Source organism: Ictalurus punctatus, chromosome 2 (genome assembly GCF_001660625.3).
Source record: "Ictalurus punctatus breed USDA103 chromosome 2, Coco_2.0, whole genome shotgun sequence".
NCBI lineage: Eukaryota > Metazoa > Chordata > Actinopteri > Siluriformes > Ictaluridae > Ictalurus > Ictalurus punctatus.
In genome coordinates this window covers 11,059,122-11,073,079 of record NC_030417.2, presented here as the reverse complement: position 1 = coordinate 11,073,079, position 13,958 = coordinate 11,059,122, and the positions used below count along the sequence as shown (strand labels likewise).

At 40.1% G+C, this 13,958-nt stretch overlaps 1 protein-coding gene across 3 annotated transcripts in view; it reads right to left on the bottom strand.

The window, feature by feature from the left end:
- Positions 1–2,812: 2,812 nt before the first annotated feature.
- cad (carbamoyl-phosphate synthetase 2, aspartate transcarbamylase, and dihydroorotase) overlaps positions 2,813–13,958 on the bottom strand; it is a 35,427-nt gene continuing 24,281 nt past the window's right edge. The window contains exons 25-43 of one of the 3 annotated variants that reach the window (XM_017452871.3): positions 13,923–13,958; positions 12,692–12,934; positions 12,443–12,524; positions 11,694–11,860; positions 11,431–11,595; positions 11,211–11,342; positions 10,879–11,080; positions 10,568–10,758; positions 10,323–10,463; positions 10,127–10,222; positions 9,875–10,010; positions 9,103–9,269; positions 7,172–7,246; positions 6,175–6,387; positions 5,729–5,854; positions 4,263–4,418; positions 4,061–4,162; positions 3,851–3,945; positions 2,813–3,246 (exon numbers count right to left, since the gene is read on the bottom strand). The exon at positions 13,923–13,958 is cut by the window's right edge and continues 69 nt beyond it. In XM_017452871.3, coding sequence (XP_017308360.1) covers positions 3,147–3,246; positions 3,851–3,945; positions 4,061–4,162; positions 4,263–4,418; positions 5,729–5,854; positions 6,175–6,387; positions 7,172–7,246; positions 9,103–9,269; positions 9,875–10,010; positions 10,127–10,222; positions 10,323–10,463; positions 10,568–10,758; positions 10,879–11,080; positions 11,211–11,342; positions 11,431–11,595; positions 11,694–11,860; positions 12,443–12,524; positions 12,692–12,934; positions 13,923–13,958 — 2,625 coding nt within the window. In that variant the 3' untranslated portion in view covers positions 2,813–3,146. Of the gene's footprint in view, positions 3,247–3,850; positions 3,946–4,060; positions 4,163–4,262; positions 4,419–5,728; positions 5,855–6,174; positions 6,388–7,171; positions 7,247–9,102; positions 9,270–9,621; positions 9,738–9,874; positions 10,011–10,126; positions 10,223–10,322; positions 10,464–10,567; positions 10,759–10,878; positions 11,081–11,210; positions 11,343–11,430; positions 11,596–11,693; positions 11,861–12,442; positions 12,525–12,691; positions 12,935–13,922 lie in introns of those variants that run through there. The other 2 variants (XM_053687703.1, XR_006981383.2) reach the window with 2 other exon arrangements.

The following is a 13,958-nucleotide window of genomic DNA, read 5'->3' as shown; positions in this document are numbered from 1 at the left end:
GGGCCACTGTCAGAGCCTGATTTGCGACTAATCACTGATCACCACTGTTCCCAATGACCAATCACTGATCAGTGTTGTGCCCAACAACCAATCACTGATCACCACTGGGCCCAATGACCACTCACTGATCAATATTGTGCCCAATGACCAATCACTGATCACCACTGATCTCAATGACCCATCACTAATCAACACTGTGCCCAACAACCAATCACTGATCACCACTGTGCCCAATCACCAATCACTGATCAATATTGTGCCCAATGACCACTCACTGATCAATATTGTGCCTAATGACCACTCACTGATCAATATTGTGCCCAATGACCCATCAATCATCACCACTGATCTCAATGACCCATCACTGATAATCACTGTGCCCAATGACCAATCAATGATCACAACTGGTCCTAATAACCAATCACTGATCCCCACCGATGTCAATGACCAATCACTGATCACCACTTATCTCAATGACCAATCACTGATCACTACTGTGCCCATGACAGATATGTGCTATGTTAATGTGTTTTGAGTATTCTGGCCTCCATTGTTTTTTTTTGTTTGTTTGTTTGTTTTTGACAAAATCACTGATCACCACTGTTCCCAATGACCAATCACTGATCACCACTGGTCCTAATGACCAATCACTGATCATCACTGGTCCTAATGACCCATCACTTCTTTGTTTGAAACTCACTTCTTGGAGATATTTAAAAGTAATAAAAGTGAGTAACTGTTTCCTTCATGACTACTGTCACTTTCTATCAAGAACTGAATATAGTATCGTGTAAACGTCTTAAAATTGTTTGTGGTGCCATGACCAAAGATGTCTTTTTTCTATAAGAAAAGCATTTTTGAAGAAACAAATGATAATCTATTATTTTCTATTCTGATAGATGTTTATTATATTCTAAATGAGACTTCCTTCTTCATTTACCCTTCATTGTACTGGGATTTTTTTATTTTATTTTATTTTTTTAATTTAAGCATAATACAATCAACCATGTAAAAATAAGATTAAATGTATGCTACCTTGATTGTGCTAAAAAAAAAAAAAAAAAAAAAAAAAAAACAGAACCAGCTATATCTATCCAAAATATTGTCAGTAAAATGACTGTCTTCTGAAAAGTTTATCAAACAGATCAAGTTAAATCTGAAAAAAAACTCTTTTCTTAGTGTAAAGCATTGCTTGATACATGGGCTGCCTGAACTTGTGAACTTGGACCAGCTTCCTTGTGACACTCTCTCACCTTCACAGAAGTGCATGAATTTCAGCAACATGGACATTTTCAGTGCCATGGCAGAATATCCATCAATGCCCCCATGTATTGCTTACCACCTGGTTTTAACGCATCATGTACATTCATTCATTTAGCAGACGCTTTTATCCAAAGCGACTTACAAATGAGATATCCGTCTATGTGAGAGACTGAGAGAATTCTACTATATTTCAGTAAAATTGTTTGTAAATGTTTTTGTAAGCCAAACTGAACTAAACAGTTCATTTGAAAGCAGAAAGAATCACAGAGAAAGTAACTAAAAAGGAGTAAAAGGAAAAGAGTGACGTGATGTAAAGGTATTTATAGCGAATACTACGTCACTATCACGCTCTTGCCGTGTGGAACGTCTTAGCACACGTTTTTAGTGCCTTTATCAATTCAACACAACAGACATGAGATGTGCTTGAGATATTGATCTCTGGAGACAAACAGGTATCCTAATGTATACACAACAGTCATTTTTCGCTGGTGCACCACAGGTTTAAGGGTTCTCCTTTTCAGAGATGCTCATTTCAACTCATCGTCCAGGGTTCTCCTTATGAGCCCATACAGGACTATGAGTTGAAACGAGCATCTCTGAAAACTAGAGAACATTCATCTTAAAACTGTGTAACTATGGTTCTGGCACAGTTCCTTGGAATACGACGTACTTTTTTTTTTTAATCAATCAAATAAATTCAACTTAACAGTTTCAGCAAGGCAAAGGATAGACTTAAAGATGTAATCACATTCACAATCGAAGCTATAATGTATAATATTTCATACCAGTGTGCCAGAGGGAGCGTAGTTCATTTACTGATGCTGTTTGAATATTTTATGAACAACATCCCTTTTGCACGCATGTCTCAGATTCATTGTGGTTTGACCTCTAACCAAATGTCACGACTCAGGAATAATTCAGGTCAGTGTTGCAAAGTATTTACCCTTTATGTCTAATCAACATATTTATGATATGTATATGTCTAAATATACACTAGGGAAATCTTTTCACCTTCACCAAAACAATGTGATGTAGTTTTAATTACAAAATGGTGTCTGCGTTCCTCATAGTGTGTCCTAAATCCTATTAAAAGAACTGTCAAAGGGTTTATCTTTTGCAATCGCTGTTTTTACTTGAAAAATAATTGCATCACGTAAGTAAAGACGTACAGAATTCAGCTGCTTTTGTATAAGGTCGGAATTAGGTGGAAAAGCCCACTGAACTTCATATATTTAAAACTATGTTGGCATATTTTAATGTTAATATGAAATAATGCAATAACCGCATATAGGTCAGAACTTTACGGTAACGCTTTGAATGTAAATGCATCTGTTAATGAATCGGGCTGATTAATACGCGTCTAGACTCGAGCCATATTTACAGTTTACACTTTGACACTAAACCTCGTTGCCTGTATTTTACTACAAGGTTCCTTCGCATTTCATTGTTATTTGAACGATTACTTGTACTACTCTAATTATTAATGATCTTGATATTAACTGTATGTTACGTATTTTAAGGTAAAAACACAAAAGCAAGGAATACCGAGCAATATTGAAAATTAGTTTTATTATCAAAAAATATAATCCAGCTGTTCCCATGATCACTCTATTACAAAACCCTTACATAGAGTAAATAAGGTGTTAGTCTGGTGCTCATCACTTACAAACATGGGTGTTGCTAGCCTCCAGTTATTTGTCAGGTTTTTTTCACTACTTGATTGTATAAACTAAAGTGGCTGTAAGAAGTAATATGCTATGTTTGATGTTTGTGCGTGTGATATGAACTACTAAAGCAATGAGAAAGGAAAGTGGTGACAAGGTTTCATCCAGCAGGACTTGCAGAGTCGATTCAGTTTATTCACTCGGCTCCGAAGGTTTTTTTTAGCGACCGAGCACAGTGGCGAGAAGTGCCATCCGGATATACATCCCGTTCTCAGCCTGACGGAAGTAAGCAGCACGTGGATCTGTGTCCACCTCCACACTGCACGAACGAATGAATAAAAAATAAATAAATAAATAAAAAAATAAAAAATAAAAAGGTTAATGAGGTGGAGAGAAACCAGCGAATATAAAAAAATTTCATGTCAAATGAGTGATGTATTTTATATGCTCATATAATGGAAAATGTGGTGCCGTTGAGAATTATTAGCACCCTTTCATGAAATTATACATTCATTCCTCTCCATCAGCCGTAATTATGCGTAATGATGTATTTAATTGCTTAAAACCTTTGATTATATATAATCACCAGCGTAGTGCTGGTCAACAACCATGTGTCTTTTGGTATTAAAAGTGTTGTGTTGCTTACAGACTTCCTGGGGATTTAGACACAATTTATACTATTATTTGTTCTAGTGAGATACAAGTTTCTCGTATTGTTTGAATATACGTTTTTATTGTGCGCAATGTTTATTTTCTATAATTTTCCCGAAGAGTAGAAATACTTCTAAACGGCACGGTAAATAAGCACCTACAATGAACCACCACTTTAAAAAAAAAAACAACAAAACAGGATTACGTACCGTAGTGTGTGTATGTGAATATATAATTACATGTGATGTAATAGATCATATAATTAAGCATACCTAATCTCGTTAACTCTTGGAAGTGGGTGCATGACCACCATTTTTCTCTTGGCTCCTGTCATTATATGAGGGGTCAAGATAAACTTCCCGAAGCACTACAAAAAAGGAAGAAGAGGGGGGAAAAAAAAAAGTTTCAAAATACATTCCATACAATAAAAGCGCACAGGGAGAGTGCACACATATTGTACAATGGCTAGTGTGATGCCTTACTGCTTTGTACTCTTCCTCGGAGGCGAAACGCTCTTTCTGAATCCGTGTTATGTAAAGGACATCGGTGTCAGGAAGGGCCTCTTCAATACTGCTGAACTCCTCCTGATGAAAAAACGGCCAGATGTAAATTAGCAAAAAGACAAATATTTTTTTAAAAACACCCCTCGCAAAACTAGTTTCACAAATCAACACTCCTGTGCACCTGCTTTATGCCTTTGGATGCAACAAAGTCAACGATCTCGTGGGGCATGCTGAGGTTCTTTGGGGACACGTAGCGCAGGCTGATGCGATACTGGGTGAGCAGTCTGGCTAATGAATGCACAGTTCTGCCGTGCTTCAGATCGCCCACCATAGTGATCTGTAAAAAAAAAAAAAAAAAAAAGAAAGAAAGAAAATAAAAATAAAAAAGCAAGAGTTACACAGAAATACACACACACCAACACACAATAAACCTTTCCAAAAGTAAAAAAAAAAAGAAAAAAAAAGATACAGTTTCTGGCTGTCAAGGAGACACAGCTTGTATACTTGCACTACTTTTATAATACTACAACAATAAGTATTACTAGAAAAAACAAATAAACAAACAAACCCAACAATACTCAGGAAACGACTATGAACAGGCAGGGGATTCCTATGAGTTCTTAATCCATCAGTACGTTTTCCTGGACAACAATAATCCGATATTAACCCGATTAAGACGATACTCTGATTAAGAAACTAGCATGTAAACAGCGGTTATTGATGACCTTAACCCGATTAAAATCATACTCGAAGTAAACACAAATCGAATTAAGACGTGTAGAGTACTCCTGTTTTAGTCGCATTATCGATGTGTATTACAGACATGTAAACACCTTAATCACACTATTAACGTCATGTGGGAGTTTTCACCGCATTTTGCGACACGACACGTAAACACACGGCAGTGCTCAACCGTTTTACGGCAAACAAGAGAGCACGACTGCATCCGAAACCGCATACTTGCCTACTATAGGCCTGTAGTAGGAGAAATACATGTATCTCGGTTACTATATAGATGGTAAGTACGTGGTTTGGGATGCAGCCCACGGCTTCAAGCAGTTGTCTATTTGCACGTACAGCATGACAAATAATTAACCGCACTTGAAGCGGTCGTAAAAATTTTTTAATAAAAACACCCAAAACTGTATACGGTACCATAACGAAGACGAACTGTATGTCGATACGTGAAATTCTGGAGGGAACTTCGGATGGCGTGGCACGGTGACGTAATGACGTGCTGTTAATCGAACTATGTTCTATAACATGTAAAACAGGTACAAGAGAGGTGTATTCTAAAAGCGACTCATGTAAACACCTTAATCACAATATTGTCTTATTCAGAGTAAGGTCAATAATTAGATTGCTGCTGTCAATGTAAACGTAGTCAATGACTACCTAAGCCACTAGAGCAGTGGTCAACAACCCTCATCCTTGAGATCTACCTTCCTACAGGTTTCATCTCCATCAAAATCCAACTAAAACACACCTGTTTAGCTGATCAAGAACTTCTTAAGGCAATGATTAGCTCCAACCATAATGATGCCCGCCTGACCATCTAAAGTCTTCAGGAAGGTAGATTGGTGACCACTGCTCTAGAGCTTTCTTTTTTTGTGGAAATAAAAAGTTGGGGTTTTCTTGTGGACTTACAGTCATTCCGTTGACGGTGCCAAGCTCTTCCCGTATGGTAAAGATATCGAGTAGGGCCTGAGTGGGGTGCTCGCCGACACCATCGCCAGCATTTATTACCGGCCTCCGACAATGCTTTGCCGCTTTCTATAATGAAGGAAATCAAAAGCATACTTGTGCATTGAGTTCTGCTTTCCAGAACCAACTCAAAAATGACATACCCTTAACAAATACTTCAAACAGGAAAGAAGCTATTGAAGACATTTGACCTTGCACTGAACAATCAGTTTATCTGCTGTTTACAATGATAATTCCATATAAATCCAACAAACATTCAACCGCTCGTTCACGAGATACCGGGCTTATGAGAATCTAGGGTTAATGCACATTTGACCAGACAACAAAAATGAAACAAGACAAGACAGAAAGAAAAAAAAAAAAAAAAAAGGAGTAATAATGTACCCCACCTCTACAGCTCCAGGCACTGGATGGCGCAGCACAATGACATCAGCATAGCAGCACATGGTCTGCACCGAGTCGGTCAGGGACTCGCCCTTCTGCGTGGAGGAAGTGGATTCGCTGAAGTGCACAACAGAGCCGCCGAGCCGCTGCATCGCTGCAGCAAAAGAGCTGCTGGTCCGAGTGCTCACCTCATAGAACATGGAGGCCATGACCTTACCCTGGCAGGAAAAAACAACAACATTATTGAGCCAGCCATTAATGTTTAAATGATGCATATGCTAGTCAAATATATTTCTATCTGACTGCATTTAGTGATTTTTTTTTCCTTCTAAACAAACAAAAGAATCTGTCCCATCACATTAAGTGACCAACAATTCAACTCCAAAGGGGTTTCCAGATTTGCAAAATGGCCTAACAGTGCATCATGCAATTTCCTGATCTAGACTCCTTGGAAAAAGCTTTCACAAACAAATCAGTAGAGTTTAGGTCAGATGGACTGGAATGACCAGGTCTGATTCTGCAGACAGACATGACCTTTTTTTGTTTGTTTTAAATTTGTGTAGCCCAGCTATAGTCTGTTACTATCTAGGTCTAATATCTAAATAAGTCTATATTCTTGGTATGAATCCCCAAAGAGCTAAGCTCCTAAAAAGGACTGGCCATGTGACTTATGAAATAAAATGCAACACCATCTCCACCAACAGTGGTGCGTGTTTATGATTTACAGTACTCGTCTGCAATACGTGGATCCGATGCAGGAACCTGGCAACCCCGCTCACAGAATAAAGATCACGTTCATTAACGTTATATAAATGGGAGATGCACTATTTGTTTTGTGTTATCAATGACTCAACAGTATATGGAATAAAGTTTCCATATACTATCCATTCCAAAAAAAAAAAAAAAGTTCGGTTGCTTTTCTGTCTTTTGTGACAACCAAAGAACATGTTTTTTTTTTTTTTTTTTAAAATAACAGTATGATGTTTCTCAGTGAGAGCTTACCTTCAAGATGTCCAGGCTCCTCTCTTTCTGAACCATTAAACGAAGTGTGTGAGCCACATTGAACAAGTGGGACATCTGAAATCACAAGGATTGATTATTCAATATCTCCAAGTTTCCAAAAAAATCCTCTTTATCAACGAGTGCACGTTGCCTTGGGACCCTTCTGAAATATTACCCGCAGTGGCCATTTCTTACCTAGAACACTAAAGAGATTTGAGGTTTGTGAGGGTAGCTCAAATGTTAAACCTTTGAAACTCCTGCTGAAAGCCGACTGGCTAATGGTGGCCATCAAAGCAGGAAGCCCAGTGATGTATACACAGGCTTAAGGTGAACCAGGTCTTGTACTCTTATATAGCCATGAAGACCATGTGCTGTGCACACGGCAGCATACCTCCGCAGGGTCTCCAAAAAGAATCATTAAAAAATATTAACTTGCACATTCATAGTGTGTGTGTTTTTCCTCATTCTTAAAATGAGCATTCTCCATCGTTATTAAAAAAAAAAAAAAACAATTCTGTGGAAAATTATACAGGAAATGCTGGCTTAAAGGAACCCATTCTGAACTTGACTCAAAACAGCACAGAGAGTGTTTGTTCCTTTCAGCATTTCCCCCCTGATTTGAACATACTCCTAGTCTTCTTACTGTTTGGATTATAGTATTACTGGCTGGGGCCTGCTTACATTACATTCCTTCTGTCTGCACAGCGGAAAAAGGTTTGGTGGAATGTTTTCGAGCATTAAGCATGAATTTCTTTTGCGCTTCTTTTCCAGGTCACTCAATTCCTTCTCTGAAATTCCTGAGTTGTGTTGTGTGTTATCCCAAACGCTTCTACACACATCTATATTCTTGGATTACGTTGAAATGAGGTTTCTCTTATTTACTTCAGAGTGAGATTAAGCTAAAAGGTTTTTTTTTTGCTGTTTTTTTAACCCATCTTTTCCAAGGGACAATAATTCAAGACCTGACTGTATATCACTATACCATTAAGGCAATACTACTCAGTGTGCATTGTGCAGTCTGCGCAACCCCCATTACAAATGTTCTTCTGCAAATAGCGTACAATACGCTTTACGTACGCTTTTCTAGGCACTCAAATAGCTTTATATAGTATTGGGGGGGGGGGGGGGGGGGGGTTCCCTCAACCATCAGCAATGTGTAGCATCCACATGGATGATGCGATAGCAGCCATAGTACGCCAGAACGCCCACCACACACCAGCTATTAGTGGAGGAGAGAGTACTGTAGCCAATTCAGAGATGGGGATTATTAGGGGAACATGATAGAGAAGGGCCAATTGGGGAGTTTTGCCAGGACACCAGGGTTATACCCCTACTCTTTTTACGAGAAGTGTGAAAGAGGGATTTTTAATGACCACAGAGAGTCAGGACATTGGTTTAACGTCTGAAATACATCACTATACTGGGGTATTAGTTCCCACACAGTCCACAGGGTGAGTGCCCCCTACTGGCCTCACTAATACCTCTTAAAGCAGCAACCTTAATTTTTCCCATGGGGTCTCCCATCCATGTACTTGTCACGCTCAACCCTGCTTAGCCTCAGTGGGAAACCCGACGAGCCCTACAGGGTGATATGGCTCTGGACATATCCAGAAGGCCAAATTCCAAGATCTCACAAGGAATTAATATCAGATGTGCTATACTGTATATATTTCATCTGTTAATAAGCATACATATTATCGTATATACAGGTAATAGGAGTAGAGAACTCTAATAAGCAAAAACTGCCCTCTTCTGCTTATAATGATGATGGATGTGTAACGGCATATGTGCCATTACACACAAAACACTACATTTCTCACACCCTTTCCTGACACGGTCATGGAGCCTGGCAATAAGCAGGACAACCGAACACATTTGTGACTTGAGGAATGCCACAATGCTCCAGCAAATAAATGTAAAAAGGTGTGTACCTGCTCCTTGGTAAACTGGCGTGCAGAAAGGATGTGTTGACCCACTAAAGGGTGAAGCAGAGGCGAAGTCTGGATGTGAGACACGGCCAGAGGCTGGCTCATCTGAGGTGATAGAATTCTGGCTAGTGGAGGAGGGTATGTGCACGTCTCTGCAAAAGGGGCCATTTCTGAGCGCAAGAAAAACAAAACGCAGGTTTAAAAGTACCCTTGAATATTCTCAAAAACTATTATAAATGGCCGTGAAGCATCTCTACACCTTTTATGGGTCTCAAATGTTATAAAGTGGATTTATATGACACTAACACGCACCATGAAATGCTTCATATGGATAGCAAGTACATCTCTAACCTAACAGCTTTCAAATAAAGATTTTTTAAAAAAAATTCTCAACAATATCCAGCATATTTCATTCTCCACAGGAAGCAGCATTGATCTCAAGTATGGATTACTTAAGGGTTTTATGGATTATTTAAGGTTACCAGCACATATATTAAAGGGAAATGAAGCCCAAATTAGTACCTGGTGGCAGATCAGGATCAGAACTCATGATGTAGAAGATTTGCAGAGGGTAAAAGCCCCAATTCTGGTTGAAGAAAAGCAACCCTAAAGCATGACACTTCCACAATCATGCTTCACTGTGGGTATGGAGCTCTTTTGTTAATGTGCTTTTTTTTCTTGCTTTTTTTCATATCACATTTTGCCACATAGTTTGGGGTAATTTTGTTGAGCTTGGATTATGAGGAAATTAAACCAACGAAGCCGAAATAAGTACCTGGTGGCAGACCAGGATCAGAAGTGTGGTGGACGCGAGGAGGGAGCATGAAACGGTCCCCAGCTGATCTGCGTGGACTCGCAGCTCGAGCACGCAGAGATTCACTAGGAGTCGCTTGTCTAGGATGCTCAGGGGTCTGTGCAACACACACAAATGCATTAATGTACGATGAACCTGAAGAAATAGTCCTGAGTAAAAAAAGAAAAATGCAGTCTGAGGGACAGTCTTGGGAACAACTAACTTAAGTGTTACCTTTTGGATATCCTTAGGTATTTCAGGAACTGATGACTGAACTGGAACTGATGACCACGTCTTCACATCTTCACCGTAACCAGGAGGTACCAGTACCTGAAAGTATTACACACGACAATGGTGGTTAAACTGATACTATATAAAACTAAGTGAAAACGTCATGCACCTAAGAATTTCTCATGAAACACAAGTTCACCTGTCCATCAATGTAGGCCACCTCCCCTCTCAGCACCACTCGCATCACTTTACCCTTCACCCTCATGCCCTCGAAAGGAGTCCACTTCGACTTCGTGAACTGCATGTGCTTCGGGATGATCCACTCTTGCTCCAAATCCACCTAGAAAATATACTTTGTTATACACAGATCTACCTGAACAATCGTTTCAGTCGAACAACCAAGCATTCTGGGATTCAAATACTGTCATTTCTTTAACCACAGACCTCCACGTAGGTATTCTCTTGAGGAGGAAGAGAGAAAATTCGAGCTGGGTTCTCGTAGAGACGTTTGATGATGTCATCAACGGTGAGACGGCCTTCGCTGACGGCGGTGAGCAGCAGGGGCAGCATAGTCTCCAGGCCTGGGTAGCCTGGTGGAGGCTTTTCTGAGTCCTTCTCACCCACCGAGTGAGGAGCTGCAGTTGGATATACGCACGTAATACGCATTAAAATATAGAAAGTCTGAATTGGGCAGGGGAACCTGTACAGTATCATTTTAGGGTAATGGATTGTATTCAGTTCAATCCAATCCTTACCATGATCAGTGGCAAAACAGTCAATGATATCCAGATTTTCCCACAGCGCCTCCATGTCCTCTCGGGTGCCCAGCATGGGTCGCACCTGAGCCCTGCCATCCCCTAGAACGGATATGTTGTCTTCACACAGGAAGAGGTGATGAGGTGCGACTTCACATGTCACCTGGATGCCCTTCTGCTTTGCGGCTCGGATGATCAAGATCTGAGGGGGGAAATAAACAAACAAACAAACAAGCAAACAAACAAATAAATAAATACACACAAGGAAATTCAGATTGTCTGACCAAAACGCTGAGTTATACGCTGTAGCTTGAAGAGACTCGTAGTCTTACCTCCTCTTTTTTGGCAATATGGCAAATGTGAACAGGTCTCTGGTAGAGTTGAGCTACCATCAAAATGGCCGCCACGGTCTGCCTCTCTGCATGGGCCACTATAGGTAAATTCTTTGGCCACTTTTCAAAATGCTGCATTGAAAAGGATCATTACTCCATGTAGTGCTAGTGTCCATTATATTATTTATAAACGACAGTACGAGAGAGATTAACTCCTTACCTCCATCCACAAGGAAACATTGTCCATTTTCAAAGTTGAGTAAGTATCATTCAAGTACATTTTCAGACCAGCCGAGGCGTTCGCAATGGAGGGCAGAATAGTGGCGTTGTCTGAACCCGCCCCCACGTATAAAGCATAGTCACAGCGACATCCTGCCTTCGCCAGCTACACAGACCAGTACGATGCAAAATAACAGAACATTAGACTGCATTATGTAAAACACGTCTAGAATATTGGAGATTCCTGTTTGAGGGTGACATTACCTTCTGGACCAGGGCTAGAGAGCCGGGATCGATCACAGGAGGGTTGGTGTTCGGCATGGCACACACCATGGTAATGCCTCCTGCCAGGGCGGCGGCTGTGCCCGAGGAGAAATCCTCCTTGTGCGTGGCACCAGGTTCTCGCAGGTGTACATGGACATCAATGAGGCCTATAGGAACAGAATTGAGGTTAAACGGTGCACAAATGTTGCAATATATTGGATCATGCTTTATATAATGGATACAAAAAAAAAAAAGTCTACACACCCCTGTTAAAATGGCAGGTTTTTGTGACGTAAATAAATAAATGAAACCAACATAACTCGTGTCAGAACTTTACGGCCGAACGGACAAAAATGTAGTCACAAACAATCAGGAACACTTGGAAAAATAAAGTTACAACAAACTGGTTGCATAAGTCTGCACACCCTCATCTAACAGGGGATGTCACGGTGTTGAACCAAGAATGAACCAATCATCAAGCTCATGTTCAAAAAGTAATTAGCACACAGTTCTCATCAATACAATTATTCTGATTAACCCCTAATGAAGCTCAGATGTTTCTGTAGGATTTTCTTGACATCCTCTAGGTTTCATCCAACTGATAAAGCCACGGTGGTGGAAAAAATTTCCGACACGATTGATCTTAATTTCAGTTTTTTTACGTCACAAAACCCTGAATTTTTTAACAAGGATGTGTAGACTCTTTATATCCACTGTACATGATGTGCACAACATGTGATCGGAGTTACCAGGTAAACGAATCAGTTTCTGGGACGTCATGCTGTCAATGTGAGTCTTGATCGGAGGAGCTTGACCAATCTGTCTCAGCGCCTGCCGAAAAGAACGAGTGCAGAGTTTGAAACAATTGTGCCTCTTCTTCCATGCAATGTTAATGTCAGAACTTCCCTAGATCCGCATACAACACATCAAGCAATTAAGGAAGATTTGAAAGGAACAAACGTTTCCTGATGAAGGTTGGACTGTTCGCAGATTCTCACCTGAACAAAGAGCTTGGTGCACTTGATATCGATGATCAGAGGTACAGAATAGTCCACAGCCATGCGACGGGTACGGTATCCTTTAGTGACAAAGGAGGACAAACGCCTACCGCCCGCATTCCTCATGGACAGGTTAATCACCATGTCAAAGTGGTTCTCCTCCAAGTAGTCCATGATGTTTCTCTGCTTGTCCTTGTTGGGGCAGTCACTTTCCTCTTCGAAAGGCCAGTCTACAGCCATTACCTGAAGGTGAATCAGGTCAATGTAATGTCACTGATTCAGTAATGTTATTATGCTCAATTACAATGCTATTGTAAATGCAATCCTTAATATAAATTAATTAATTAATTAATAAACCAGACTAAATAAGTCCCTTTAGCGATCAGTTAGTGACTACATTTACATGGACAGCAGTAAGCTAATTATCGCGCTTATTCTGAATAAGACAATATTGTGATTAAGGTGTTTACATGAGTCGCTTTTAGAATATTCCTTTCATGTTCCTGTTTTACATGTTATAGAACATAGATCGATTAAGGTCACACGTCATCGCATCTTCACGCCACGCCGTCCGACGTTCCCTCCAGAATTTCACGTATCAACATACAGTTTTTGGTGTTTTTATTTTTAATTTTTACGAAAGCTTCGAGTGCGGTTAATGATTTGTCATGCTGTACGTGCAAATAGACGACTGCTTGAAGCCGTGGGCTGCGTCCCAAATCGCGTACTTACCGTCTATATAGTATATAGAAATACGTGCATTTTGCTTACTATATATCAGGTAAGTACGTGGTCTCGTTTGCCGTCAAACGGTTGAGCACTGCCGTGTGTGTATGTGTCCTGTCGCAAAATGCGGTGAAAACTCCCACACGATGTTAATAGTGTGATTAAGCTGTGTACATGTCTGTAATACACATCGATAATGTGACTAAAACAGGAATACTCTACACGTCTTAATTCGATTTGTGTTTACTTCGAGTATGAGTTTAATCCGATTAAGGTCATCAATAATCGCCGTTTACATGCTAGTTTCTTCATCAGAGTATCGTCTTAATCAGGTTAATATCGGATTATTGTTGTCCAGGTAAACATATTGAGTGTTAATTTTTACACTTCTACATCTAGCCTTATGAGCAATAATAAAAAAATCAAAAACACACATGCTTAAAAATTCTGTGAACAACACCCAACCAGGACACTATATAAGAAGTCGAGTACTCATTTGCCATACTTTGACGCCATGTTCAGTGTAGAAGTCAGCCGTGCC